The sequence below is a fragment of the Mustela lutreola genome, chromosome 5 (assembly GCF_030435805.1).
Source record: "Mustela lutreola isolate mMusLut2 chromosome 5, mMusLut2.pri, whole genome shotgun sequence".
NCBI classification, from domain to species: domain Eukaryota; kingdom Metazoa; phylum Chordata; class Mammalia; order Carnivora; family Mustelidae; genus Mustela; species Mustela lutreola.
The window spans coordinates 28,351,398-28,378,867 of NC_081294.1; the positions used below are offsets into that span (position 1 = coordinate 28,351,398).

General features: G+C 41.3%; 1 protein-coding gene across 3 annotated transcripts; it reads right to left on the reverse strand.

Annotated features, from left to right (window-relative positions):
• Positions 1–3,861: 3,861 nt before the first annotated feature.
• LOC131831655 (UDP-glucuronosyltransferase 3A1-like) lies at positions 3,862–26,769 on the reverse strand. 3 transcript variants are annotated; one of them, XM_059173795.1, is made up of 7 exons: positions 26,450–26,769; positions 23,941–24,042; positions 15,676–15,790; positions 12,262–12,793; positions 9,787–10,015; positions 8,049–8,268; positions 3,862–6,101 (listed from the first exon to the last, which is right to left on the reverse strand). In XM_059173795.1, exons 1-7 carry the CDS (start codon positions 26,568–26,570, stop codon positions 5,825–5,827), a joined length of 1,596 nt encoding a protein of 531 aa, XP_059029778.1. In that variant the 5' UTR covers positions 26,571–26,769; the 3' UTR covers positions 3,862–5,824. The 3 variants fall into 3 exon arrangements, with proteins under 3 accessions (XP_059029778.1, XP_059029779.1, XP_059029780.1); XM_059173796.1 differs by having other exon boundaries at positions 3,866–6,101; positions 26,477–26,768; XM_059173797.1 differs by having other exon boundaries at positions 3,870–6,101; positions 26,481–26,727.
• Between the last annotated feature and the right edge of the window lie 701 nt (positions 26,770–27,470).

Genomic DNA, 27,470 nt, shown 5'->3' on the forward strand with positions numbered 1-27,470 from the left:
AAGCGAGTACTTTGAAAAGATCAAGAAAATTCACAAATAAGACAGAAAGAAGCAAATTATTAGAATGAAAAATGAAAGAAGGAGCACTACTAGTGACCACACAGAAATATAAAGGACTATAAAAGAATTCTATGAATTTTAGATGTAATAAATTAGAAAACAGATGCTATAGACAAACTCTTAGAAAGACAAAAACTACCAAAGTTAATTTAAGAAGAAATAGACATTCTGAGTAGACTTATAAAGAGTAAATGCTGCCCCATTTAGGTAAATATCAGAGTTTACTGATCAATAATAATGTATGGAGTTTTCCTTAAAATGAAATGACACTCAATTACAGAGATGAAATATGCAGATATGGCATTGTGGAGGCAAGGTCTACACAGCCTAATAAGGTTTCCAGCGCTTAACATAAAACACATACACACATTTTTTTCCATCTTTTCAATATGACTAGATGAAAAAAGATTTTGTGCTAAGCAGTGCTATACAAAAGACATTGTCTATCTTTTCCTGGGATAATGAAGTATAATAATCAAAAAAAAAAAAAACTTGGGATTAAATAACCTCCTCCATAAAGAAGCATGATGACATTATGGCCATGATCTTGAAGAATCTGAGATACCCGATCCACCAGTACATAATGGCTTCCACCTAGAAGCAATACAAATTTCATTTTTGTAAAGGTGAGAACAGAGAGTCTGAAATTGATATTGGGGATTGGGAAACCCAGGGTAAGGCAGTAGAAGAAAATGAGTTTCTTTTGGATAAGCCTCCGACCAGATACCCACATTCCTTCTGACAAAATCTTGACATGTAGCAATCTTAACGTGAAAGATTCCCTTTTGCAATTCAAGGTGTCTATGTCAGTGTGATGAGCTTCTCTATGTTTAGGCCTGAAGGAGTTCCTGAACCTCAGTATATCCTGCAATTTAGGCAGGCTTTATGAAGGTATTGGGTCCTAAAGAAGTAACTAATTGGTCGAAATTTTGGCACAGTGCTATGTGTCTGAGAATAAAGGGTTTCTAAGGGAATAACAATCAGAGCTATTTCTGGAATCCTTCTCTCTGGAATTTATGTTAACATGGAAGCCAGAAACATGGGAACATGAGTATCAGTCCAAGAGCCACAGAAGCAGAAGGGGATTACAGACATTTCTCAGAGCCAAAATCCTTCAGATTCAAATATATTTGACAGGAGGTTCTTCAGTTGGGGCCTGCATCTTGCTAAACATCAAATTAAAGCATTCAGGATAACTGTGGGTCCTTGGAGTGGACCTTCAGGATCCTCTGTGCAAGAAAGATGGGGACATCACCCAACCAAAGAAAATCCTGGGATCCTAAGGAAACAGAAACGTGATCACCTGCAGAGGTACAGGTTCTATCACACCAATGTCTAAAACCATGTGATATCACAGAACATTTTTCTTGAATTTATGGGTTAAGGAGTAGAATTTGCCCACACTGGGAAGTGGGTGTTATTTGGAAGATGAAGATCTCATGATGATGGGGTCACCTGAAAGAGATGTAGGACTATTGTAATGGTATGTATCTGTGGAAACTATTCTAATTTTTTATATCTATACTTGTCTTGCCTGAGGTAACAAGGATTATAGAAAACAAAAACCCCCGCAAACAGCCTTCTCTGCCTCACCTTTAACCCTTGGAAGAAAAGGATATAGGGGAGATGCCATCCTACAGAGGCAGCCATTCCTGAGGGTCTTGGTGTGCCCAGTGCATTCTGGGCCAGAGGCGGGGCTTCCAGCACCTGGTCACAACATCTGCTCCCTTTCAGAGTCTGGAGGACATGTACTTTCAAGAGGTGAGAAAGTTCTTTTTTTTTTTTTTTTTTTCTGTTGCTTTAACTATCATAAGAAATAGATTTTAAAAAGAAATCAAGGTTTTTTAAAATACTAATTTTTTAGGAATCCCCACTGTAAAAGTAAAGTTTGGGAAAGAGGACAAGTTCAAGGTAAGAAGCAGTATGTAAAGTCCAAGTGTGTCCTTCCGGGAGGTCTGATGTGCTCTTGCAAAAGGCCCCTCATTCCCCTGACCCTCAAGATGCCTGTCAGGAAACAAAAAAAGTGATGCCCAATTAGATGAACTCAATGGTTTCTTAAAGTTCTAGGATCCCCAGATTCACAGGGACCTAAAAGTGATCCTGGAAGACCCCTGTCCTTTCACAATGGATCCAGAAACTTCTTGGGGAAACTCCATCCTATGATACCTCCTTATCCTGATAAATGTTCCTATTTACTTTCTGTTCCTTTGGGGGGCAAAAAATAAAGGAAATAAACCTGAATTCACACAGAACTACTTCTCTGTCTTTCAAAACCTTCCACCACCAAGGGTGAAAAGAGAGAGGGGCTCCCAAGATCATGATTGTCCTAGGGCCCCTTCCTTTGCCCTGTCAGTTCTCCAGGTGTCCTATTAATAACATATTGCCAGTTTATACAGCTGCCCCCAGAAGCTCCCATCCTTGGCCTCCAAGAGCCTGAAACTGACCTCACCTTCCACTTTCTACTGGCTTCTACTGCACTCCCCCAGACTTTCAGGGTATGCACCTGAAAGTCCTGGCTGGTGACCTGGAATAGGTGGCTCCGGCTCAAGGTCTCCAGGTCAACACTGGAACTAAATTCTGGCCCCAGCTATGCACAGTACACAATGGGAATCACCTCCAGAGCAGACAGAAAGAGAGGAAAGGAAACTTCCCCAGCACAGCAGTGGGACCCCTCTCTGCCACACAGGCACACCAACTTCTCCCTCCTCTAGCCTGAGACACAGTCCTTTCTGGAAAACCACATAGTGTTTTGTGCTTGAGCCTTGGCCCAGGTGCCTGGGATGCAGCTGTCTCTGGTTCTCCTGCCAAGCATTCACCCAATTTGAGTACAGTCAGAATTTTCACAGCCTCTGAGAGCAGGAGTCCAGTCAGCTAGCCGTAGCGTCCTCTACCTGGCCATGTTCACTCCTGTATCAGCTGTGGAGCCAAGCCCTATGCCCAGAGCCCTGCTGCCTGAGCCTGGCACAGCGACCAGTGCACCCACAGGACAGGTGTGCTGCTGGCAGCCAAGGAAACGCACAAGCCAGCAGATTGCGAAGAGGTGAGGGGTGGATCCCACCTGTCTGTCCTTCACTGGCTACTGCCCTTTGCTCCTCCTCCCAGGGTGCTTGCTCTACTGGCTACTCTGTCCTCACCCTCCCTAACCTGGGGCAGTGGAAAGGAGGGGTCAGTGAGCTCTCTTTAACCGCTCTCTGTCCTTGATCACCACACTCTCCACAGAGAAGATTCTCTGAACCAGGAATGTAGGGACCTTAGGAAGTTGCTTCCAAGGTTGTTCCGCCTCCAGATGACTCAGACCCATCTCTATTTTAGGGATCATTTTCCAAATTTTCCCACTCCTAATGGCTCTTTTGACTGTACACTGCCATTCCCATGCCCCATTTCCCAGGCAACTGCTTAAAATCTCTTATATTCCAATCTCAAGATCCCAGAAGCTGATTCCCATTGGAAAATGCCTACTCTTACTGCTCAGAGTTTCTTTGGAAAGTAACTTACTGGTGTCTTAGTAAGTAAGTACTTAGTAAGTAAATACTTAGAAAGTAACTTAGTGTCCCCTAAGTGTTAAGCTCCACGGGAAGGCCAGAACTTGACTGAAGCACTGAACCTCTAAAGGTCAGTCTATAATTCTGAATGGGCATGACAATATAAGAGAGGGCAGTGGGCCCCCAAAAGTTCTCTTCTTATAAATGTTTCAAATTATTCATTAGAAAGATTTTTAAACTCTCTCAATATTATTCCATTATTTCCCTTCAAGTTCTTTCCATGTTTTTGCTATGGAGTCTTTGAGAACATGTGGTCCCATGCATACACATTCACAGTTATGGGTCCAGGTATTCTATCTTCCCAGGGGGGAAAAAAAATAATCTGCATTAGGAAGGCACCACTTAATATGAATCTAATCACATTACTTTATCTGTAAATCTTATTCTAATCCCTCCAATTGTCCGATTAATATCCTCTGTTGTGCTATGAATTTGCTGGTGCAGGAGCCACTCCAGGATCACACATTGCATTGAGCTATCACACCAATTTGTCTCCTTAAGTGAGATTGGTTCTCTTTGTCTTTCATGTCATTGATATAACTCTTTATTTTGTATGATGGATCCCAAGTTGCATTTGCCTTCTCATTATACTTCAGGTTACTAGGGAGTTTGGTGGGAATACTATACATGTGGTGTTGATTCCACCTCATCTGATATCAGATGGTCCTGTTATTAGAAATGATAACTCTATCCCTTGTTTAAGGTGGTGTTTATTTAATCTTGGTGTTCACCCAGATTCTCCACTGTAAAGTTCCTTTTTTTTTAAACCCTATAATTAGGAAATAATATGTGAGAAGACATTTTGAAATTGAAATTCCATTCCTCATCAAATTTCCCTCCTTTTATTATCTTTTATATTTCTTATCTGATTCAAGTATTACTGTCATAGTGGCAAATCAGTGATTTTTTTTAAATCAGCAGAATCCTGGGAACTGCAGTAGTACTGAACCTGAGGCCCCAAGACCTCACACAGAGGTCCAGGTTCTGCACTTGAGGTCTCCATGACTACATTTTTCTGAGTGTTAATCTTGAGAAGGGAAATGTGGGAAGTGAAAACCACAGCATGAACTATGGCCTAAAGGCAGCCTCCAAATCTGACCAGCAAAGCAGGGGCTTTTCACAGGAGAGACACGGGACAGAGACCAGGATTCCTGAGCTTGGAGGTGAGGTGAAAAGGAGATGCAAGAGAAAAGGCCAAAATGGAAAAACTGGCCAATATCTTATATCATATCATGAAAAGTGAAAAAGGTAGAAAGAAGGAGAGAGACTGAAAAGTTTCTGAGACAGAAAGTATATGAACCAGACTAAGGCCATCTTGAGAAATTCCACCACAATAACTGCTCTGTGGCCTAAAACCTTCTTAAGTACAGCCCCTTCCTCCATTCTTTTCTTTTGTTTAACACACCCTTAAGTACACCCTCCAGGCAAAGCTTCCTTGATCTGCTCAGGATATGACTCCTCCTGGTAGCTCCCAGCAAGTACTGCCCAGTCTTCAGAGCCATAAAAGCAGGCCTAACTGGAGATGGTGTTGTGGAGACCTACTCATCTTGTGGCAGCCCAAGACAGGCTTCTGTTCATATAATAATTGTTCCTAATAAACCATTTCTTATCAAGCTGGACCTGTTTGCCTTTTACTTCAGTGCCATGGCTTCTTTGGCCTTTGAAGTTAGTTTTGCATATATCTCCCTTTCAGGGAACAAGAGGATGACTAGGCAGGGCATTGTGTCTAGGAGCAGGGAGTGAAGACGAAGCTGGGGACTGTCTGCCAAAAGTTTGAGTCTCAGTGAGGAGTCCACTGATGAGGGGTAAATTAAGAAGCCTGAGACTCATAGACACAGAAGGTAGAACAGGGATTTGTAAAGAGTCAGGGTGGGGGCATAGGGTAGTATTGGGAGTTATTATTTAATCAGTGCAATTTCAGTTTGGGAAGATGAAAAGTTCAGAGATGGATAGTAGTACTGTTTAAACCACAATATGAATGTACTTAATGCCACTAAACTCTATACCAAATGGCTAAAATGGTCAATTTCATGTGATGCATATTTTACCACAATTTTTTTGAAAGACCCTCAAGAGTGCTTCACAAGAATTTCTAAAAAGAGGCAGAAAATAGTGTGCCACCTTAAAGTGCCAGTATGGAGAAGACACCAGGGGAGCCCTGTGCTGGGGAAAGCCTCCTATAACCAGTGGCTCTCCAAACACCCATCAAGGCAGCACCTCCATCAAGCCTTCTTCAGCTTCCTGGCCCCACACAACCACCTAACCACCATGCCCAACAGCTTCCCACAGAGCCACAGGGTGCCCAGGGTGACCACCAGCAGGAACAAGAAGACGTCCAGCAGGTACTGCTCATGCCACGGCTGCTGCAGGCCATGGACCTTGAGGTGCGCGGCACCCCCTGTCTGGAGGATGTGGTCTATCCACCCCACCAGCCTCTGGGCGGGGGTCAGGGGGTGGGAGCGCCTGATGATGCTGGCGGCCACAGCTGCTGCCTTGTACCTGTTGGCAGAGACAGAGGTTGGGCGTTACTCATGTGGTCTCAAAACTCTTAGAGACCTTGTCTCTCTCTCTCTCTCTCTCTCTCTCTCTCTCTCTCTCTCTCTCACACACACACACATTTTCATCCATATGCACAAAAGACTCAGTTTCAAGGAAAGGTTGTTGGCCTGGTCTTGCCACAGTCTAGCTGGGTCCCATGGAAAAGTTCAGATTGAACCCTCCATACGAAGGTCCATGCTTTGTGCTAAAAGTGCTAAACTATAAAAATTGACTTAGTCTATAAGGGCTAGTTCTCCCCAAGAAGGCTTATCACATACTATAGAAAATTATATGTATAAGCAGCTATGTTATGCTGGTATCTGGGCTAGATGTCAAACAGGACTGTGGGGACTGGGGCTCAGGACGAGTCTATACTTTCCTACCTCTTCAGAGGTAGGAAATATTGGCCAGATCTGGCTCCATGGACTACCTTCTACACTTTTGCTCAGCACCCCACACTTAGGTCCTATGCTTGCTTTAATTCTCTGCTGCCATTGTCTTAAACTTTATAACGATTGGCCCTACATTTCCATTTTACTTTGAGCCCCTCAAATTATATACCCAGCCCTGATGCATAATATGTAGGGACCATCCCAGCCTAAATGATTCCATCATAGGGCCAGCAAATGATGGGCATTTCGGGTCTAGGTCTTTGAATAGCCAATGAAATTCACAAGCTCATTCTTCAGAAAGCAAACATTTGCTATTCATGAGATACCAAACATAATGAAATGTCTGAGGTTATCAGACCCCCAGAGTTTACAGTTTTTCTAGGATTAAGAATCATATGCTGGGGCGCCTGGGTGGCTCAGTGGTTTGGGCTGCTGCCTTCGGCTCGGGTCATGATCTCAGGGTCCTGGGATCGAGCCCCGCATCGGGCTCCCTGCTCCGCAGGAAGCCTGCTTCCCTCTCTCTCTCTCTCTCTCTGCCTGCCTCTCTGCCTACTTGTGATCTATGTCTTTCAAATAAATAAATAAAATCTTTAAAAAAAAAAAAGAATCATATGCTATGTGGTGACTTTTAGTCATCTAACAAGAACACCTTTGGGTCTCCTTTGTGCAAGGTAAAATAAGTCTTGAGGTCTGCATCAGTTTATGCCCTTGAAACTTTAAGTTTTTCAGTTCTTCTTATCTTTGAGGTAGAAAGAATAAATTTTTCTCTTTATATGAGATCTTTGTATTAGGTGGAAATTTACCCAAGAGAACGTAGGCACTTTTACTGACTAACTTAATGGAAATTCATCCAAACTTACTTCAGCAGGCCCTGTGCTAGGCCCTGGAAACACGAGGGAAAACATGGCTTCCTTTGCTATCCAGGGGAACTAACTCTCTACTTTCTAGTGTGAGGAACACACAATAAATTAAAGCAGAAAGAACTGGGTTAGTTACTGATCCTAAGAAGTGTTAAGAAGGAAAAATGAGTTATGATTGAAAAGGGTGGGAGAGAGGAACACATTTAGGCATGTCAGACAAAGACCACCTGCCTCTCTGAGGAGAGGATATTGGAGGTAAGTCTGACTGTCATAAAGGAGCCAGCACTGTAAAGAGAAGGGAAGGGTGTTCTAGCAAACAGCACTGATAAAGGGCCTGAGGCAGGAAACACTGTGACATATTGGGGGACAGAAAGGCAACCTCTGACTCATTTGGAATTCCACTATAAGCACCCCCAATACATAAGACCTCTCAGAAACCCTGTGTATGTAGGTCACAGAGTCTTCACAACACTTGTTCTCAACATCTAAATTGCTGAGTCTTGTTCTCAGAGGAAACACGTCATTTGTAAACATCAGCACATATTTTTCTGTGTCTTGGATGTTTTATCTTTTATTGCAAAAAGTGTCAAACATTGCCCTTTGTGTTTGATATCTTCATTCAGTCTAAGTGACCATAAGCTTCAAGAGCTCCATACCTCTTGTCTTCTATGACTTGCTTCATCTTCAGAGCCAATGTCTCTGCCTTGATCTGCTTCAGCTGGATAGAGACACCAAACTTTTTGGCTTCGACATGGTTCAGGTTTTCAGGCTGGTCTCCAAAAAGAGGAATCCCCACCACAGGCACACCATGTTGGATGGCCTCCATTATGCTATTCATCCCACCATGGGTGACAAAGAGACGGATGCGTGGATGAGCTGTTCCAATTAAGAAGTAGAGCAGAATATTTCAGATCGAAAATTTTCAGAGTGAAAAGTTTCAGAAAACCGTGGAAAGCAGAAAAGGCAGAAGAAAATACAAAGGGAATTTCAAAGTCTGTCGGAGTCATTATAAAGATATTTTGCTTGGACACATCCAAGGTGCATGTTATTAACATACAGGATTCCAAACCTTGCCTTTTTATGGAAATTCCTTGACCCAGCCAGAACCCAGCTAAGACTCAAACCCAGAGGACTCTCCAGACAATATTCCTAAGCAAGGTGTATATCCCTCTCCATCCACCCATCCATCTTTCTCTCTATCATCCTAGTCATTCCCTTTGTTTCACTCATCTGTATTTTCTCATTGTGTCTCTCTGTCTCAGTGTCTCTCTCTTTCTCTTTGTCTTGAGCACTCTTCTCACCCGCCAACTTATTTCCCTCTTCTCTGAATTCCTGACCATTCATTAGCATCATAACTCGTGTGTCAATCATAAAAATTATACTACATGCATTTTCTCCTCAAACACATGATTAGCCTCTTGAAAGCAGAGACTAGACCCTATGCTTGAGTATTTCCATTTACAGCATTTCCACCCCACCCTATTTAAAGCTAACTAAGATTATTGTTGAAAATGAAGAGTTTGTCTCAGCCTGTGTCACTCAACTGGGATGTGTGTCAGAATCTCCTTATCTCTTTCTTGAAAGAAGCACCATATGCCCACTCCAGACTTAAAGAATTAAATTTGCAGAAGTAGAGTCAGGAATCTGTTCCTTAATTCCCCAGGTTATTCTGAGTCATTGTCTTAATCATGAGCCTTTGATGCAGTCAGTGGCTATGACAGTAAGGAGTCGGTAAAAAGCAGCACTGAGCATGAAGAAAACCTGTTGGTGGGGGTGAGGGCAAGGAGAGAACTCTCTGGTACCAGAGATGAAATGGACCAAATAACTGACTATGAGCTTGTTCATCTTGGCACTCAGGCATTTTGGCACATCCTAAAGACACTATTGACATCAAATACTGTAAAGGTATGAATTGCTCCCTCTTTAATAGCTAAGAAAGGTGTGTTTGTGGGAGAAGTGAGTGTATATATACATGTAAGTGCACGTGGATGAACAGGCACTCTTAAAGCCACTAAATACAGTGGCGACATCCTTCCAGTATGTTTTCTTTAGAATCCATAGGTTGTTTTGGATTGTGTTTGGGTGACCAAGGTGATTTGATGTGGGTTGACATTTGGCCTCGAATAGAAAACAATGAAAGGGAGATGGCTGTTTGGGCACTGATCTCATTAGAAGTAGGGTCTGATGCCCCAAGAACTCCAGCTGGCTGCTCTGTTCCTTTCTTCTGCAGACTTAACTTTAGCTATTAGCAGCTCCTTCTGGTGCAAATGGGATTGCCCTACTAGAGTTCAGAGCCTGGTGAGTTCTAAAAATATGTAAATGAGAAGGGTTAGAGCCTGATGAGTTCTAAAAATATATAAATGAAAGGGTGAAGCAGACGTGAGCAGCCCTTACCCAGGAGATCATTCTGAGGAAGCCAGTTCACAATTTTCACATTTGATGACAATCTGATGTCTTTGGGCCAATGAGATGGCTTATATTTCCATATAACTCCTTGAGAGAGACGAGCAAAGGCACTGTTCATCTCCCTGAGAAGATCCACTTGAAAGTTGCTCACCATGGAGCCCAGGGCCACAAGGATAAAACCAGAATCTCCAAACTTGTTAATAAAATTCTCAAATTCCTGGAGAAAGGTAAGAAAGGAAAAGGAGTTGAACAAAGTTGTTCATGAAAGCCTAGATAGCCATGAAATGAAAGCCAGATATTACCAAACTTTACCCTCTTGTCCTTCTCTGAGTTCATAGCCCCTGGGACAGTGCCCTGTGCATGGTGCTTATGCCCATGGTGTTGGGGGGAATATCTTTCTTCTTTAAAATCTAGATGTTAGTGTCAGGGTCATCCTAGATCCTCTGTTCATCGTAGGTCAATGGAGAGACATGGTTACTTGGGAATTTTCCAAGGCCACCAGAAAATGGTAGGATAGGAAGAATACTGGTGGGGTGCTAGGGTCCAGCAGAGGGAGGTGCTACACTGGAGAAGTCAGGAGAAAGCCTCTAGTGTAAGAAGTGGAAGAAATGGAGAAAGACTCCTGACCACTCACACTCAATGTACCATGTGGAGTGCTTTGCTCTGATACATTGTGATATTCTTATAAACTGATCTTTGTAATTCATCTTCTACCTTAGTGGCTCACCCACATGACTGCAAATTATATCCACATAAGAAGACAAAAAATGGTGGTGCCCAGTACTAACTCTAGACTCATTTTTTTAAATAAGTAAAAATGGTAGTGCCCAGTCCTAACTCCAGCTTATTTTTTAAAATCCTCAGGCAATAGTTAAGAAAGGTTGAGATTTAATGTTGCAGTCTTGGCTTTAACCCCGTTTTAGTGAATCTTGCTTCAAGTATTTCTTCAGACCCTGACTCTGGACTGCTGGAGCCCTCCTCCCCCAGCTTCTAGACTCTCATCCCTAGATTGATTCTGTGCAGCCTAACACTGCCTGATTTACCACCTCAAAGGACCACTTTGACAAAAGCTTTGTTGTTTTTTTTTTAATTTAAAAAGCTACACGACACACTATATAAAAACTAGAAAATAAAGAGAAAAAAATTTTTTTAAAGTCTCTATTATCTCACAGCCATTACAACCCTTACTCCCATTATGTTCCTGCTTGACAATCCCCTCCCCCTACCCTCTAACCAAGGCATACCCCAACTTGTATCAAGTAAAATCTCCTGTAATCTGGTCTGGCTACATTTATGTAATTGAATCTTCTAGTCTAATCTAGCTAGAGTCACCAAAGGAACCCAGAGTCATGCCTGTCTTACTTTGACTTTGACACATTCAGCTATTTGTTCTTTCTAACTGAAATTCCTTTCCTCCCTAGCTCCATCCATAAAAAATCCTGCCACCAACCTAAAGCCCATCTAGCCCATGGATCAATCTCCCTGCTTACTCATTTCAAGGTCAGTAGATAAAGGATAGACACTAGGGTGCCTGGAAGACCCAGCCAAATCAAGTCTTCCTAAGTCTGAAATAAATGGCAGTGGGAAAGTCACTTGCTCCACCTGAAACTCTGTCTTCTCCTGTATAAAAATGGAGATCATCATACTTCCTTCCAGGTGGTAAGATATTAAATAAGATAAATTCCTTAAAATGTCAACCAGTGCTGATAGGCAACAGGAAGCCAACTCAGCTGAGCTCCTCTCCATTTAAAAACTTCTATTTCAGTAGTTCTGACTTTAAGCCTTCGAACCAACCCAGCAGCTTTCACAATTCACAGTCCTCAAGACTGACCCCAGATCAATCAAATCAGAAGGCCTCGGTGGAATTAAGAACTAAGGCTCTGCAGGCTGGGGATGCTGGTGATGATGCCCACAAGTTCTTACTGTCAGTCCCACCACTCCCACCTCGGTTTCATAGTGTTGTGTGTTTCATTGTGAGTAACTTGTCTTTTCAACAATTCTCGCATATAATGGATGCTTGCCACACAGTTACTACACATATGTTCATGTTCACGGGACATAAAAATATTAACTTACTAAAATGCTTATCCCAGGGCACCTGGCTGGCTCAGTGGAAAGAATGTGCAACTCTCAACCTTGGGTCTTGAGTTTGAGCCCCATGCTGGGTTTAGAGTTTATTAGAAAGAAAACATTTTTTTTTTTTTTTAATTTAAATCTATCCCACCAGCACCAGAACTGGAGAGGACCCTGGGTATACTATGTAAGGAAGTCCTCAATCTCAGGGTTATACAAGTCCTAACAATCCAATTGCATGACTCTGAAAGTGATTCATCCTTAAAAGGTATGTCTTAGGTGCAGTTGCCTCACCCTACTCTGTCCCAGGTCCCACTGACAGGGGAGCCACCAATTCTGCAGTGCAGAGCTCTGCATGAAGTCCATACTGAGACCTCAGGTTTTACTTACCTGTGGTACTGCTTTAACAGGTCTCGCCATTAAACCACCAACATACACAGTGTTGGGAAGCAGGGGCCGAGCAAATTCAAGGGCAAAATCAGAGTTAACAAACCATAGCTCTGCTTTCTTTAGAAGATGACACAAAACTGGCCTAGAGCCTTCTGGGAAATGTTCCTTGATGGTGTTGTCATATGTAGACTGGATTTGCCATTGTCTTATGGAAAAATCAAAGAACATCAGAAAATTCTTCACTCGACCCCAGAAGTCCATGTGGTCACTTAGGAAGGAATGGAATACTGGAACATAAGACAGGGGGTTTGGTAGCCCAATATCTATAGCACCAAACGAGGAAGAAAGAATGGACACAAATGGTTTTCCAAGCTTCTCAGCAACCAGGAAAGGACAGTAGTCAAAATTTTCAACTATCACTAGGTCAAAGTTCTCATTCTTTAAGGTGTCCATGATATCCTTTCTCCTTAGAAAATGACTGCACTGAAGCCCCAGTAGTTCCATAAAGCTTAAAAAATTTCCAAATGTGAATCTGTAAGAAAGAAGATAAATGATAAATATTCACTGGAGGTGTTAACTTCACAATACATAAAGGAGTCTTGGGCTAGAAAGAAAATACCCAGTGAGAAAGACCACATCAAGCAGTAGCGTACCTGTCCTATCACTGTCCATAAATACCCTCACAGTCACTCTGAGCACACATTCTGCTCTGGAAAGTGTTCCCTTTCTCCCCTCCTCTTCCCTCTCTCATCCAAATCCCAATGCCACATTATTCAAAAAACTATAACTTTGAGTTATATGCCACATTATTCAAAAAACTATAACTTTGAGTTCTTAATTCTTGAAATCCATGGACACAACTGAACTATGTTAACTGAAAACAAATTGTCACTGTTGGACCTTCTGCTCTGGGAACCTTCTCTGACCATAGCAAATCTCACAGAACTCTTTCTACTTGATAAATTCTGTAATGTTCTCATTACTTTTCTTTTACATACTGACTTTTTATGAGTGATTTTCTTGTTTACTCAACCAAACTGTGGAAGTCCCTAGATGACACAGTTCCATAAATATTGGTCATATAGGCTATTTTTAAAAATCACTGTGTAATCTAGGACACATGATATTATGAGCGCTGAGTGTTATATGCAACTGATAAATTACAGAATACTACAAAAAAAATCTACTGAAAAAAAAATCACTGTGAATTCTGAATTTGATAGATAACGTCACTCAAGGGATTATTTTATCACATTAGAACTCAAATCTCAGCTAAAATGGGAATTCCACATTTCAATGCCCACGAGTTAAGCAATTAAAGAAAAGAAAAGAAAATAGAGAAGAAAGGAAAGCAAAGCAAGGCCTGGTTAATAATAAACATATTACTAGTTTTTCTTTTTTATATATTTTATTTATTTATTTGACAGAAAGAGAGGGAGAGACACAAGTAGGCAGAGTAGCAGAGGGAGAGGGAGAAGCAGGCTCCCCACTGAGCAGGGAACCCGATGTGGGGCTCAATCCCAGGACCCTGGGATCATGACCTGAGCTGAAAGCTGTTGCTTAACCAACTGAGCCATCCAGGCACCCCTAGCTTTTCTACTACAGTAGATTGACATGTCCAGAGAAGATAATAGAAGATAAAGATAATAGAAGATAAAGAATACTAACATCTAATTAAGACTTGGTGCATGGGACTATTCCAGGGACCTATCTCCTTACAATACTTTCCCATCACTGCCTGTATAGAATGTGACTCTGTTCCCTTCCTGTTTGTACACCTATGGGGAAATAGATAAGAATGTCCACCTGCACTTTAAGGTATCAAAGGTAACAAGTGCAAGAACTCAATACATCATTGGCCTGCCGGCTACATGGAGGACCAAGAGAATCAATACCCTGGCACCCTGTAATTGTTCACTACTGTACCATTGCACCCCAGATAAAGAAGGACCAGAAATGAAGAACTTATTAACAATATACAGATCTCTGCCTGGTGTTTAGGAACAACTTCAAGTCATACAATGGATGTGATTGGCAGAAGTCACCCTTGGCTGTGTATTTTTGAAGATTTCATATAACAAAAGAGTGTTATTGTCAGATATTTTAGATAATTTCAGGAGTGCTATAAAAATTCCTAGAATATACCTCATTAATCATATTTAAAATTGAGCTAACAAATAGAAAAATTGTTTAAGAATACATGGTTACCTATGCCTATCTCCAAAACTATTACATTAAGGGAAAAGAGACAAAGCATGTATTTAAAATATGTAACTAACCATGCAAGATAATACAGACTAAGTATCAAATGAATAGGTTACATCAGACTTGACAGGGGGGACTGTGGTTTCCCAATTTGAGTAAGGAAAAAGACTTTCTGAAAACAGGCAAATGTAAGCAAACCTTGACTAGTAAGTAAAAGTTTGAAGGTAAAAAGAAGGTGAGTGCCTGCATAGCACAATTGGTAAAGCATCTGACTCTTGATTTCAGTTCAAGTCATGATCTCAGGGTTTTGAGATCCAGCCCTTCATCAGGCTCAGCAGGGAGTCTGCTTGAGATTCCCTCCCTCTCTCTCTCTCTCTCTGCCTCTCATTCCACCCCTTCCTTCACTCTTGCTCTCTCTCTCTCTCTCTGGGTTGCCCCAGCACATAAATCTTTTTTTTTTTTTTTTTTTTTTTTTTTTTGCTTAAGTATTTTTTTTAAAGATTTTATTTATCTATTTAACAGACAGAGATCACAGGTAGGCAGAGAGGCAGGCAGAGAGAGAGACAGGAGGAAGCAGGCTCTCCATGGAGCAGAGAGCCCGATGCAGGGCTCAATCTCAGGACCCTGGGATCATGACCTGAGCCAAAGGCAGAGGCTTTAACCCACTGAGCCATCCAGGTGCCCCATTGCTTAAGTATTTTAAATGACCAAAAATTTAAAAAATAAAATAAAAGAGCTTTACATGGCCAGATGTTCAATTACTACAAAATCAGTGTTCATAAGTCTTCCCCCCATTAATAGAATATATGTGAAGAAAAGAAGGAAAATAAATGGAAGAAGGTCACTTTCATTTCCCTATCAACAGTGAGAGATTGAAGTACCTATACTTCTGTGTTAGGGAGGTTATAAATAAAGATGTAAGAGAAGTGTTGAAAGGATGTCCCAGAAGGAACAACCTCTACTTTCTACAAAAATCCATTCATGGAAGAGGGACAGTACAGAACAAAGAAGACTCTCCAGTGACTGAACTGGACAATTTGGTGTGAGTGCTTGTTTCCCCAACCATTCACTCATCATGAATTCCGTCATTTATCCACCCATCCACCCATCCCTTCCTTATGTCTTCAGTCCAAACATCCATCCATTCATCCATTCATTTGTATCGCTAAAATAGTGACTCTTTGGTTCAAATAAAAAAATAAGACTTACCTGTCACCCAAAGCTTCTTCCATAAAAAAATCAAAATTTTCCTTTAATTCTTTGTTATAATCTTCGGGTGGAAACCAAGAAATAACTTGGTATGATTTTTCCTTCTCTTTAAAATCTAAAAAACACCCATGGGTTAAAAATGTTAAATATGTCACAAAACATGGATTAATATTAGCGTGAAAAGATCAATATTTGTTTGCTCAAATAATTTTTATTTATTTGAATGTTGCCTTTTGAACTATTTTTATGTGCTTTGGTTGCGTTCTCATTCATTCCGTCTTTTAAAAATGATAGCATGTATTGAGAACCTTATACTAATTAAGGAGTGCTTCTCAATTTAAAGTTACAGAAGTTTCCTTTTTTTTTTTTAAGATGTATTTTTTTTTTTTTAGATAGAGCACATCGAGAAAGGGAAAGAGCAGAGGGAGAGAGAGAGAGGGAGACAATCTCAAGCAGACTCTTCTGAGCATGGAGACCAATGAGGGGCTCCATCTCAGGACCCCGATATCATGACCTGAGCCTTAAACAAGAGGTCATATGCCTAACTGACTGAGCCACCTAGGCATACTGGAAGCCTCCAGTAAGTTTCCATAATGGGGCACTTGGGTGGCTCAGTTGGTTAAGCATCCGCCTTTGGCTCAGGTCATGAACTCAGGGTCCTGGAACGGAGTCCCACAACAGGATCTCTGCTCGGCAGGAAGACTGCTTCGCATTCTCCCTCCACTCCTCCCCTCTGCTTGTGCTTTCTCTCTCTTTCTCATTCACTCTGTCTCAAATAAATAAATAAAATCTTTTTAAAAAGTTAAAAAAATAAAGCTTTCTTAAGATATAGCTATTTGTCTCATTTTATGGGTGAGAAAACAAAGGCAATTGAAGATACAAAGGTAATTATCTTCAGCAAATTAAGATAATTTGTCAAAATTGCACACATAGGAAGTGATAGAGTCTGGTTGATTCCAGAGCCTCTGCCCTTTCTGTTTTAGAAAAGCTCATTTTCATTATTTAGAGTGATAAATCCAAATAGTTTTTTGATTCAGTAGAAAGTAGGAAAAAGTACTGAGAAGCTTATATAAAATAATAGACCTCTGTACCTCTACTTACCAGCATAGCTTCTCCCACATATCCATGTGTAATGAAAAGTCTGAGTCCATTTCTGATGTATGACTGCTGACAGTTTTCAAACCCTATCTCCCACTCCCTCTTAGTGCTTCACCTGGGCAAACTATTAAGAAAGTCAGCATGCTCCTACCTTTGGCCATAGTGGGAATTTCAAACCATGCAAGTGAAGGCCAGTGACAGGGAACCCTGAACACATCCCAACTCTCCACCCACAATAATAACTCATCCCTCCCTCCTCTGGAAAGCCATTTTTCAGATTTGCTTAGGAAACCCTGTCCAACTCATCTTATATTAAAAAAAAAAAAAAGCTTTATTATTTGAATAACAAAAATTCCACGCTCTTATACATGTATGCTTTCTTCAGTCATAACCTCCAATCAAATTGTGTGTAAACTGAAGATAGATTAATGCACAGCCTTACATATTAAAACTACCGAGCCCAATCTTAGTGAAATTACTGCTATCCAAGTACGTACTGGCAAATACTTTGCAATCATAGATTTGGCAACTATGTTCTTCTGTACCATGTCAACAGGCTCTCAATGTTAGTTTCTTCACTTTGGAAAGGACACAGTGCACATTTAACTAATTGTCCATGGGGTATTTCAACAGTCCTACCATTGGCTAAGATTTTTTTTTTTAAGATTTTATTTATTTATTTTTGAAAGAGAGAAAGAGAGAGAGACCATGAGAGGGGAGAGGTCAGAGTGAGAAGCAGACTACCCGCTGAGCAGGGAGCCCGATGTGGGACTCGATCCCAGGACTCCAGGATCATGACCTGAGCCAAAGGCAGTGCCTTAACCAACTGAGCCACCCAGGTGCCCCATTGGCCAGGATCTTTCCTGGCAAGACCTTAACCACATCCGACTTTCACCAGGAGCCCAGGTAGGACGTTGTATTGAAAATAGCCTGCTCTAAGAAGATTCATTTGACATATTCATTCAGGACAGAGAAATATTCCCAAAAGAGCTCACACAAAGGAATGTGCCATTGCCCAACACAAAGCTCAAGTGATAAGACCTGGTTTAAATTCCTGGGAATTATTTAATCAGTTAAGGCCTCTCTATCCATGACACTATTAAGAAACAACTATTGGGTCACCTGGGTGGCTCAGTCGGGTTAAGCATCTGACTTCAGCTCAGGTTGAGATCTCAGGACCCTGGGAATCCAGCTTCAAGTTGGGCTCCCCTTTGAGGAAGGAGTCTACTTCTTCATCTCCCTCTCCCTCTACTCCTCCCACTGCTTGTGTGTTATCTCTCTCTCTCTCTCTCTCTCAAATAAATGAAAAACAAAATCTTTATTTTAAAAAAAAGAAACACCTATTGACTCACAACATCATAATGTCTCAACAAGTCCAACAACTTTTTGCAGTGTATTGGAGGCAATGTATTTCTGATTTATACATTTTCCTTTAACCCATTTATACTTATTTTTTAAATCATCCCACCTTGAATAAGGCCAAATAACAAAAAGTTCTAGAATCTATCCAAATTGCAATATAATAGGCACTGTCATTAGTGCCTCCCACATTTGCATTCATTATGAAGGCTTCAACAACCTCTTCCCGTACTTCCTGGAGTTCTCTAAACCACCTGCTGATAGCAGTATTAAGTCTCCAATTGCTGCTGTAGTAAATTACTATAAACTTAGTTGCTTAGAACAGAACAAATCTATTATCTTACATTTCTGGAGATCATAAGTCTGAAATGGGTCTCACTAGGACAAAAACAAGTTGTGGGCAGGCCAGCATTCTTTTTGGAGGCTCTGAAAGATATTTCTTGCCTTTTCCTTCTTTTAGTGATTACCTTCATCCCTTGGCTCATGGTCTTCTTTTAACTGGCATTGACATCATCTAGCATCTACTTTCCTTCCATTATCACATTTCCTTCTCTTATTCTCCTGCCAACTCTTTTTGTTAATCAGTTAATTAACATATAGTGTATTATTAGTTTAAGACACAGAGTTTAGTGATTCATCAGTTGCATATCACACCCAGTGCTCATGACATCAAGTGCCCTCCTTAATGCCCATCACACAGTTACCTTACCCCCTCCACCTGCCTCCTCAATCTCCTTTTTTGTAGAAGGACTCTTGTAATTATATAGAGCTTAAATTAATAATCCAAGACAACCTTCCCATCTCAAAATCCTTATTTAATCACATCTACAAAATCCTTTTGCCATGTTAGGTAGAATATTTATTGGTTCTAGAAATTACAGCATATCTTTGAATGGGGCCATTATATTCTACCCATGTTCTGCTCCCCAGACCTCAAATACTCATGTCCATATCACATACAAAATACAATCCCTCCATCCCAACACTCCCACAAGTCTCAAACTATCACATCATCAACTCATAGTTCAAAATTTCATCTAAATATCATTGGCTCAAATGTTCCAAATTATATTATCCAAATAATTCAATCAAGTATGGGTGGGAGAGTCCAGATATGATCCATCTGTGGACCTATGAAAATTAGGAAACAAGTTTATCTAGTTCCAGGAAACATTAAAATACCAGTTATAGATATTATCATTCAAAGTGGAAAATAAATGGAAGCAAGTTATGAATTTCTGGTCCTAAGAAATGTTGACATTCATCTGGGCAGACAATGTTAGGTTTCAAAAACTGGAAATAACCTGCCATGACTTGACGCTCAGCCCTGTAAGCTTGAAGTTCTACCCTTTATGTGCACTGCTTCACACTCAGACTTTTCATTTGTTCTTCATGAAAGGTCGCATGAGTTTACAACTAACTAGTTTATGAGCATGTTTCTTACCTTGGCAGAGTCCAATAGCCTTCTTTTATGTCACTCTTTCTCTGTCCTTTTAGTCCAAATTGGAAGTATTTATCCTGTATAAGATTCTCAAGTACCTTATAGATCTTCTGGGTATGTCATGGGGATTCAGTGTGCTAGACAAGACTGCTACACAGATGTTTAAAATGATTTCATCTCTACTTTTGGCTTCAGCCAACAAGGCTGAAGGGACTCATGATTCACATACCCAATATTTAAAGAGTTCTGTGAGACTGAATATTCTGAGCTATTCAGAGACAACAGCAAGAGGTAAACCAGCCACGCCACTAGTTTTATCTTTCCTGGCAGCAAATACCCTAGTTTTAGAATCTTTTGCAATATGGATAGGCTGAGAATTTCCCAAATCATGAAGTCTTCATTTCTTCATGCTTAATGGTTCTTCCTTCAATTTATCTCTTTCCTCTCACATTTTACTATAAGAAGCAAGAAGTCCTTACTACCTATATTTTTACCAGAAGTGTGTTTATGATGATTTACATATTGTCTCAGACAATAAAGATTTTTCTCTATCATGTTCCTTACTTCCTTCTTAGTCCTCATTAGCAGAGTTCTTATATTTTTTATTAAGACACAAATGACATGTAACATTATATTAGCTTCAAGTGTAAAACACAAAGATTTGATGTTTTTATAAATTGCAACAGAGTTCTTAAGAACCACATTTCTAGCAATAGTCCCTTCAAGACAATCTAGACTTATTCTATCATGCTCCTTAATATTTTTCCAGCCCCTATCAATAACCCAATTATAAAGCTAGATATTGTTTGGAGCAATAGTTTATGAGAATATTAAAAATCTTTGCTTCTTCAATCTGATACCATTTCTTTATTAAAGTAGTAAGTAAATGAACAAGATGGGAAAGTGTATCCAAACAAGGAGTTAATAAATGTTACAATATACAGAAATGGGCATCAGGTCAGAAATAATAACTACATCATGTGTTTTCCCCATTTGCAGACATCTAGTCAGGCTCTATTTCTAAGGTAATGAATTAAAATGCTGTTTCAAAGCCTTGGAAATCCCTGTGATTGGGGAGTATTGGAAGAAACTCTAGACTTTTGAGCCTGGAAACAAAGGATAAAACCGAAAAGATCCAAAAGAAGACACTCAAATAGCCAACAGACACATGAAAAAGTATTGAACATTACTCAATATCAGGGAAATACAAAGAAAATACAAAGAAAAACCACAATGAGATACCACCTCACACCAGTTAGAATGGCTAAAATTAACAAGTCAGGAAACAACAGATGTTGGCAAGGATACAGAAGGAGAACCCTCCTACACTGTTGGTGGGAATGCAAACTGGTGCAGCCACTCTGGAAAACAGTATGGAGGTTCCTCAAAAAGTTAAATTAGAGTTACCTATGACCCAGCAATTGCACTACTAGGTATTTATCCGAAGAATACAAACATAGTGATTCATAGGGGCACATGTACCCCAATGTTTATAGCAGCAATGTCCATAATAGCCAAACTATGGAAAGAGCCCATATGTCCATCAATAGATGAATGTATAAAGAAAACGTGGTATACACACACACACACACACACACACACACACATACACAATGGAATATTACACAGCCATCAAAAATTTGAGATCTTGCCATCTGCAAAGACGTGGATGGAACTAGAGGGTATTATGCTAAGTGAAAAAGTCAGTTAGAGGAAGACAAATACTATATGAATTTACTCATATGAGGAATTTAAGAGACAAAACAGATGAACACAGGGGAAAGGAAGGAAAAATAAAATAAAATGAAAATAGAGAGGGAGGCAAACCATAAGAGATACTGAATTCCAGGAAACAAAATGAGGATTGCTGGAGGAAAAGTGGGAGGGGGAAGGAATAATTGGGGGTTGAGCATTAAGGAGGGCACTTGAAGTAATGAGCACTGGGTGTTATATGCAACTTATGAATCACTAAATTCTATCCCTGAAACTAATTATAAAAAAAAAAAAACTGATGGGAACCATGAACTACCCAAATTGTTTATAGATTTTTATGTATATATATTAAAGGGGTAGAAGATCTGTGGCTTTTATTATTTTCTCAAAATCCATGGAAACTACTAAAATTATTTTCAATCAATCTAAAATTTTAATACAACTTAATTTTATTAAGAATTTTAATTAAATTTAATTGCAATTTCAAAATTAATAATAACTACTTGAAAATTAATGCACTGCAGCTATTTAATCATGTCTGTGGTCAACACAGATTCAAAACGATATGTGTATAAATAATATTCAATGAAAAATGGGGAACCTAATCTGGAAGGTGATTAAAATGATTTTAAGCAGAGATTCAAATAAATATTTGTACACCAGTTTTCATAGCAGCATTATTCACAATATCCAAAAGGTGAAAACAACCTAAATGTCCATGGACAGATGACTGAGTTAACAAATGTGGTATATACTTACGATGAAACATCATTCAGTCTTTAAAAAGGAAAGAAATTGTAATCTACACTACAGTGTGGATAAGCCTTGAAGACATTATGCAATGTGAAATAAACTAGACACAAAAAGACAAATATTGTATGTTTCTACTTAATGAGGTATCTCCAAATTATTAGAGAAATAAAGTAGAATAATGGTTACCAAGGGCTGTAGGCAAGGGAAAATTGGCAGTCACCATATAACCAGTACAGAGTTCCCATTTGTGATGATCAAGAGCCATGATGGTTACATAACAATATGAATGTACTTAAAGTCACTAAACTGACAAAACAAATGTGTAAGAGATCAATTTTATGCTGTATATATTTTACCACAATAAAAATCGTAAAAGAAATTTTCACAGAAAAAATTATTTTAATAAAATCTGAACAATAACAAAGCCTGATTACCTTCAAAGTTTTATAGTTTTTCAGAATTTTATTCCTCAAAAATGCTGCTTAAAATTGCATCTTTTTTAATACCAAAGGCTAAGATAACTTCAGATTGAGCAATCCAGAGCTTAAAGTCCTAAATCCTCCCAAAACTCTTATTAACCTGCCACATCATCTTGTGCAAACCATTTCAGTACTCTGGGCTGTTTTCTTGTCTGTCAACAGAAAAGAGCTGATAAGGTTTATTTGCTCGTGTCAGCTGAAATACACTGGATTTGATGATTCAGTTAAGATTGTCCAACATCATTATACACAAACTGTTGGTCAGGCATTGATTTTTCTAGAGAATAAAATCATCTCAGGGACGCCTGGGTGGCTCAGTTGGTTAAGCCGCTGCCTTTGGCTCAGGTCATGATCCCAGGGTCCTAGGATTTTGTCCCGCATCAGGCTCCTTGCTCTGTAGGGAGCCTGTTTCTCTCTCCACCTCTGCCTGCCACTCTGCCTGCTTGTGCATGTGCTCTCTCTCGCTCTCGCTCTCTCTGACAAATAAATAAATAAAATGTTTTAAAATCATCTCAGTGATAGATTCTGATCTTAGCTAGATAAATAACAGACTTCCTAAGAAAGATTTCTTTCTTAGATTTCAGATATCAAAAAAGGAGAAAGTAACCTATGATATATAAAAAAAAGTAATCTGTGATATAAGAAAAGAAAATGGTATATTTGGCTGAACACTTCTGTTCACATGTTTTCAAGCTGCTATGAAGTATTGATGAAGTCCCAGAACCTAAGTCAGGTTCTTCTTTGTTGTAATCTGAAGGACATTTGCAAACCAAGGAAGACTCCTGCCTTGCAGGATTGTGATCTCAGCAAGTTAACTATTTATCATTTTATGGCAGTCAAGGGTGCCTGAGGAATGCTACACCTATGGAGGGGAGCGGATGAAGGGGGGGGGGGTGCAGGGCGTCAGCTCTTGCTTTGTCCTCAGCCAGCCTCCTGCTCCCTCATCAGTACCATGTACCAAAATAATCTGTAATATATGGAGGGTTGCTGGGGATGAAGTGGAAGGCAAGGTAAGGGAGGAAAATATGGGACTACAGAGTGTGGAGTGGCACACTTGGCAGACAGAGCCAAGAAATGTTCCAACACCTTACATTAACACACACACACACACACACACTTTTCATTCTTTCACTCCAATTAGATTTTGAAAACAGTTTTCTAAGCAAAAGACATTGTTGCTTCACTTTACCCTTTGCATAGGGCGCCTGGGTGGCTCAGTGGGTTAAGCCTCTGCCTTCAGCTCAGGTCATGATCCCAGGGTCCTGGGATCGAGCCCCACATCAGGCTCTCTGCTCAGCGGGGAGCCTGCTTCCTCCTCTCTCTCTCTCTGCCTGCCTCTCTGCCTACTTGTGATCTCTCTCTGTCAAATAAATGGATAAAATCTTTAAAAAAAAAAAAAAAGGAATTAGTGAGAAAAGATACCTGATATAAATGAATTTCCTCTCTGGTGAAGCATGGTGACATTATGACCATGATCTTGAAGAATCTGAGACACCTGGTCCAGCAGCAGATGATGGCTTCCACCTAGGAACAATGTACAACTTCACTTCTGTAATGATGATAATAGAGCCCCTGAAGCTGATACGCAGAGAGATCCAGGAGATGAGAATTAGCAAGCAGAAAGCTGACGGTGAGGAGAGGAAGATGAGCTTCATCAATCGGTCTGTCCATCTCCATTTGGATAAGCCCCAGCCACTCACTCAGAGCCCATGGCCCCAAATCTTGACTTTGGCAAACCTCCATCACATCCTCTTTGTGACTCTGATCACAAAAGTGACCAAACATCAGTGTGATGGGCTTCTCTGCTTATGCCTTAAGGAATTCCTGATCTTAAAGATATGCTAAGTTTAGCCAGACCTCGTGGAGACAGTGTAACCTAAAGAAATAACTGTAACTGGAAGAGATTATGCTGAGTGAAATAAGTGAAGCAGAGAGAGTCAATTACCAGATGGTTTCACTTAGTTGTGGAGCATAACAAATAGCATGGAGGACATGGGGAGTTAGAGAGGAGAAGGGAGTTGGGGGAAATTGGAAGGGGAGGTGAATCATGAGAGACTATGGACACTGAAAAACAATCTGAGGGGTTTGAAGTGGCCGGGGAGTGGGAGGTTAGGGTACGGATTGCATGGAGCACTGGGTGTGGTGAAAAAATAATGAATACTGTTATGCTGAAAAGAAATAAATTTAATTAAAAAAATAAAATAAAATAAAGAAGAATTAATTCCTATTCTCCTGAAACTTTTGTAAAGAATAGAAATGGAAGGAATACTTCCAAACTCATTTTATGAGGCCAGCAGTGCCTTGATCCCAAAACCAGACAAGGATCCCATCAAAAAAGAGAATTATAGACTAACATCTTTGATGAAGGAGAAGGCAGTTGGAGGAAATTGGAAGGGGAGGTGAACCATGAGAGACTATGGACTCTGAAAAACAATCTGAGGGTTTTGAAGGGGCAGAGGGTGGGAGGTTGGGGGAACCAGGTGGTGGGTATTAGAGAGGGCACGGATTGCATGGAGCACTGGGTGTGGTGCAAAAATAATGAATACTGTTATGCTGAAAATAAATAAAAAATAAATTTTAAAAAAAAGAACTGTACTGGTGGGAAGAGTGGCACAGTGCTCTCTATGAGCGTGAAGGGTTCCCAATGGATGATCAATCAGAGTTCGTTCTGGAGTCCTACTCTTGGAAATTTAAGCTAGTGTAGGAGCCAGAAATATGGAAACTTGAATATCAGTCCAAGAAAGAGCCACTGGAGCAGAAGGAAGCTGAGCCATGACTTAGAACCAAGAAATTCAAATATACATATACTTGGCAGGGTATTTCTCAGTTAGGGTCTGCATCTTGCTGAACATCAAATTAAGGCATTCAGAACAATGCCTTAATTTGTGCACCCTTGGGGTGGAACTACAGGATCCTGTATGCAAGAGAAGACATCACCCATCCTAGGAAAATCCTGGGATCCTAAGGAAACAGAAGCATGATCATCTGGGGAGGTACAGGTTCTATTTCACTAAATCTTATCCAAAACCATATGCTCGGGAAATCCCTTGGGGGGTGGGGGGTGGGGAGAGGGCTAAATGAGATTACTTATGGTACCTTCCAGCTCACGATTCCCAGTGTGATCTACACACAGTAAGTGACCTCAAAGAGCCCACTGTGGGTGGAAATACAATCTTGGGAAAGCTGCATCTTATGATGATCCTTTCATCCTGATCCTTTTCCCTTTATCCCTTTTCCTTTTCATTTTCTATTCCCTTCGGTGGAAAAATAAAGGAACTAAAACTGAGGCCACGAAATGCAGAATTAACAGTTCCCCGAATCCTTCAAATATTTCCAGTCGCACGGGTGACAGGAGCCGGCATAGGCAAGACCGGAATTTCCAGGATCCAGTCTCCAGCCCTGGCCAGTTCTCCGGGTTTCCTCTGGATAAGAGCACTCCACCCCCACCCCCAGGTGTCACTGAAATACTTTCCCTGCTCTACCTTGGCTCCCATGCAGTGTCAGAAAACTAGTGCTTTTGCCCCCCACCCCACACACACATAAGCTCTTTTCCCTGGTCTCCAAGAGCCTGCAAACGCTCCCACAGCCTCTACTGGAAATTGCTGCACACCACCCAGAAGTTTAGGGTGAGCCTCTGAATTTGCAGCCCACTCCCCGGAGGGAGGAGGCAGCCCGGGGTCTCCAGCACTGGGAGGGATCCCAAACCTTGTGGACCCATTCCGCGCCTAGGAGAGCAAATCTGAGCAGGCAGAGGGAGGAAAAGGTATTCTATTTTCTCAAGAAGTTTCTTCACCTCTCGGTGGTAGGGTCTCCTCATTCCCCCACACCCCCATCCTGCCTCTCCCCACCCCCTAGCCTGGGACCCAAGCCCAGTAGTGCTCCCCTGACCCAGAGCTGTCTGACAGCCTTCCCGCGGATGTTGGAACTGTACCTATCTGGTTCTTCCGCAAGCACTCACCCACCAAAGACAGAGTTAGAATTTTGGCGGCCTCTGAGAGCAGGAACCCAGGCAGAAGGAAGCCAGCTAGCAGAAGCGCCCGCTGCCCCGCCATGCTTGCTTGGGTTTGAGCTGGGAAGCCCAGCCCAGCGCGCAGAACCCTGCGTCCCGCGCCCGGCAGAGCGCAGCGACCTGTGCGCCCTGGGGACGCCCTCCGCTTGCAGCCAAGAGTGGACCCCGCCTGTGTTGTCTTTTGTTTGCGGTTTCTTGCCCTTCTGCTACACCTCCCAAGGTAACCTGCTCCACTGGCTAATTTGTCCTCACCCTCCCTAACCCCGAACTTCGGGAAGGAGGGGGTTACTGAGCTCTCCTTGACCCCTCTCTGTCCCTGTCCTGACCGCACTCTCCGCAGAGAAGGTGCTCTGAGCCAGGAAGGCAGGGAGCTTAGGAAGTTGCTTCCAAGATAGTTCCACCTGCAGGTGACCCACGCCCATTCCCGTTTTAGGGACCCCTCCATGAATTTCCCCACCTCCTGTTGATCTCATACCGTCATCCGCATGCTCCATTTCCCTAGGTATTTGCTTAAAATCTCTGAGACACTACTCCGGGGAAGGAATGTCTACACCCTGGGAGTAGCTTGTTTCTAGAGTTAGGTATTTGCTTAAAATCTCTGAGACACTACTCCGGGGAAGGAATGTCTACACCCTGGGAGTAGCTTGTGTCTATTCTCTAGAAGCAAACCCCCAAGAGAAGTAGACCCACCCTTCCTGGATTGTGTTCCGAAGACCTCTGAGGGAGGTCATTTATTCATGAAGAGATGCTCGAGTCCTAACTCCAGAAGTCCAAGTGTTTGCGGAGGTTTGAACTTCTAAAGCCGAGACCAGAATTCTGAATGAGAATCATAAACTAGGACTGGGAATCTTTCCACTGTCTCCTCAGGCACAAACGGAGGACATCTTGTAATTCTGCCTCTTTGTAATGTCGGCCCTGACGGCGGCATCTTTGCACACTCTAT

What these genes read in the sequence shown, in the direction of transcription:
- LOC131831655 (XM_059173795.1), bottom strand. Translation starts at nt 26,570, where the DNA reads ATGGCGGGGCAGCGGGCGCTTCTGCTAGCTGGCTTCCTTCTGCCTGGG. An exon ending in CTTGCGGAAGAACCAGATAG is followed by an intron (nt 24,043 to 26,449) that starts GTACAGTTCCAA and finishes CATTGTTCCTAG; the next exon opens with GTGGAAGCCATCATCTGCTG. An exon ending in CTGTTAAAGCAGTACCACAG is followed by an intron (nt 10,016 to 12,261) that starts GTAAGTAAAACC and finishes ACCTTTCTCCAG; the next exon opens with GAATTTGAGAATTTTATTAA.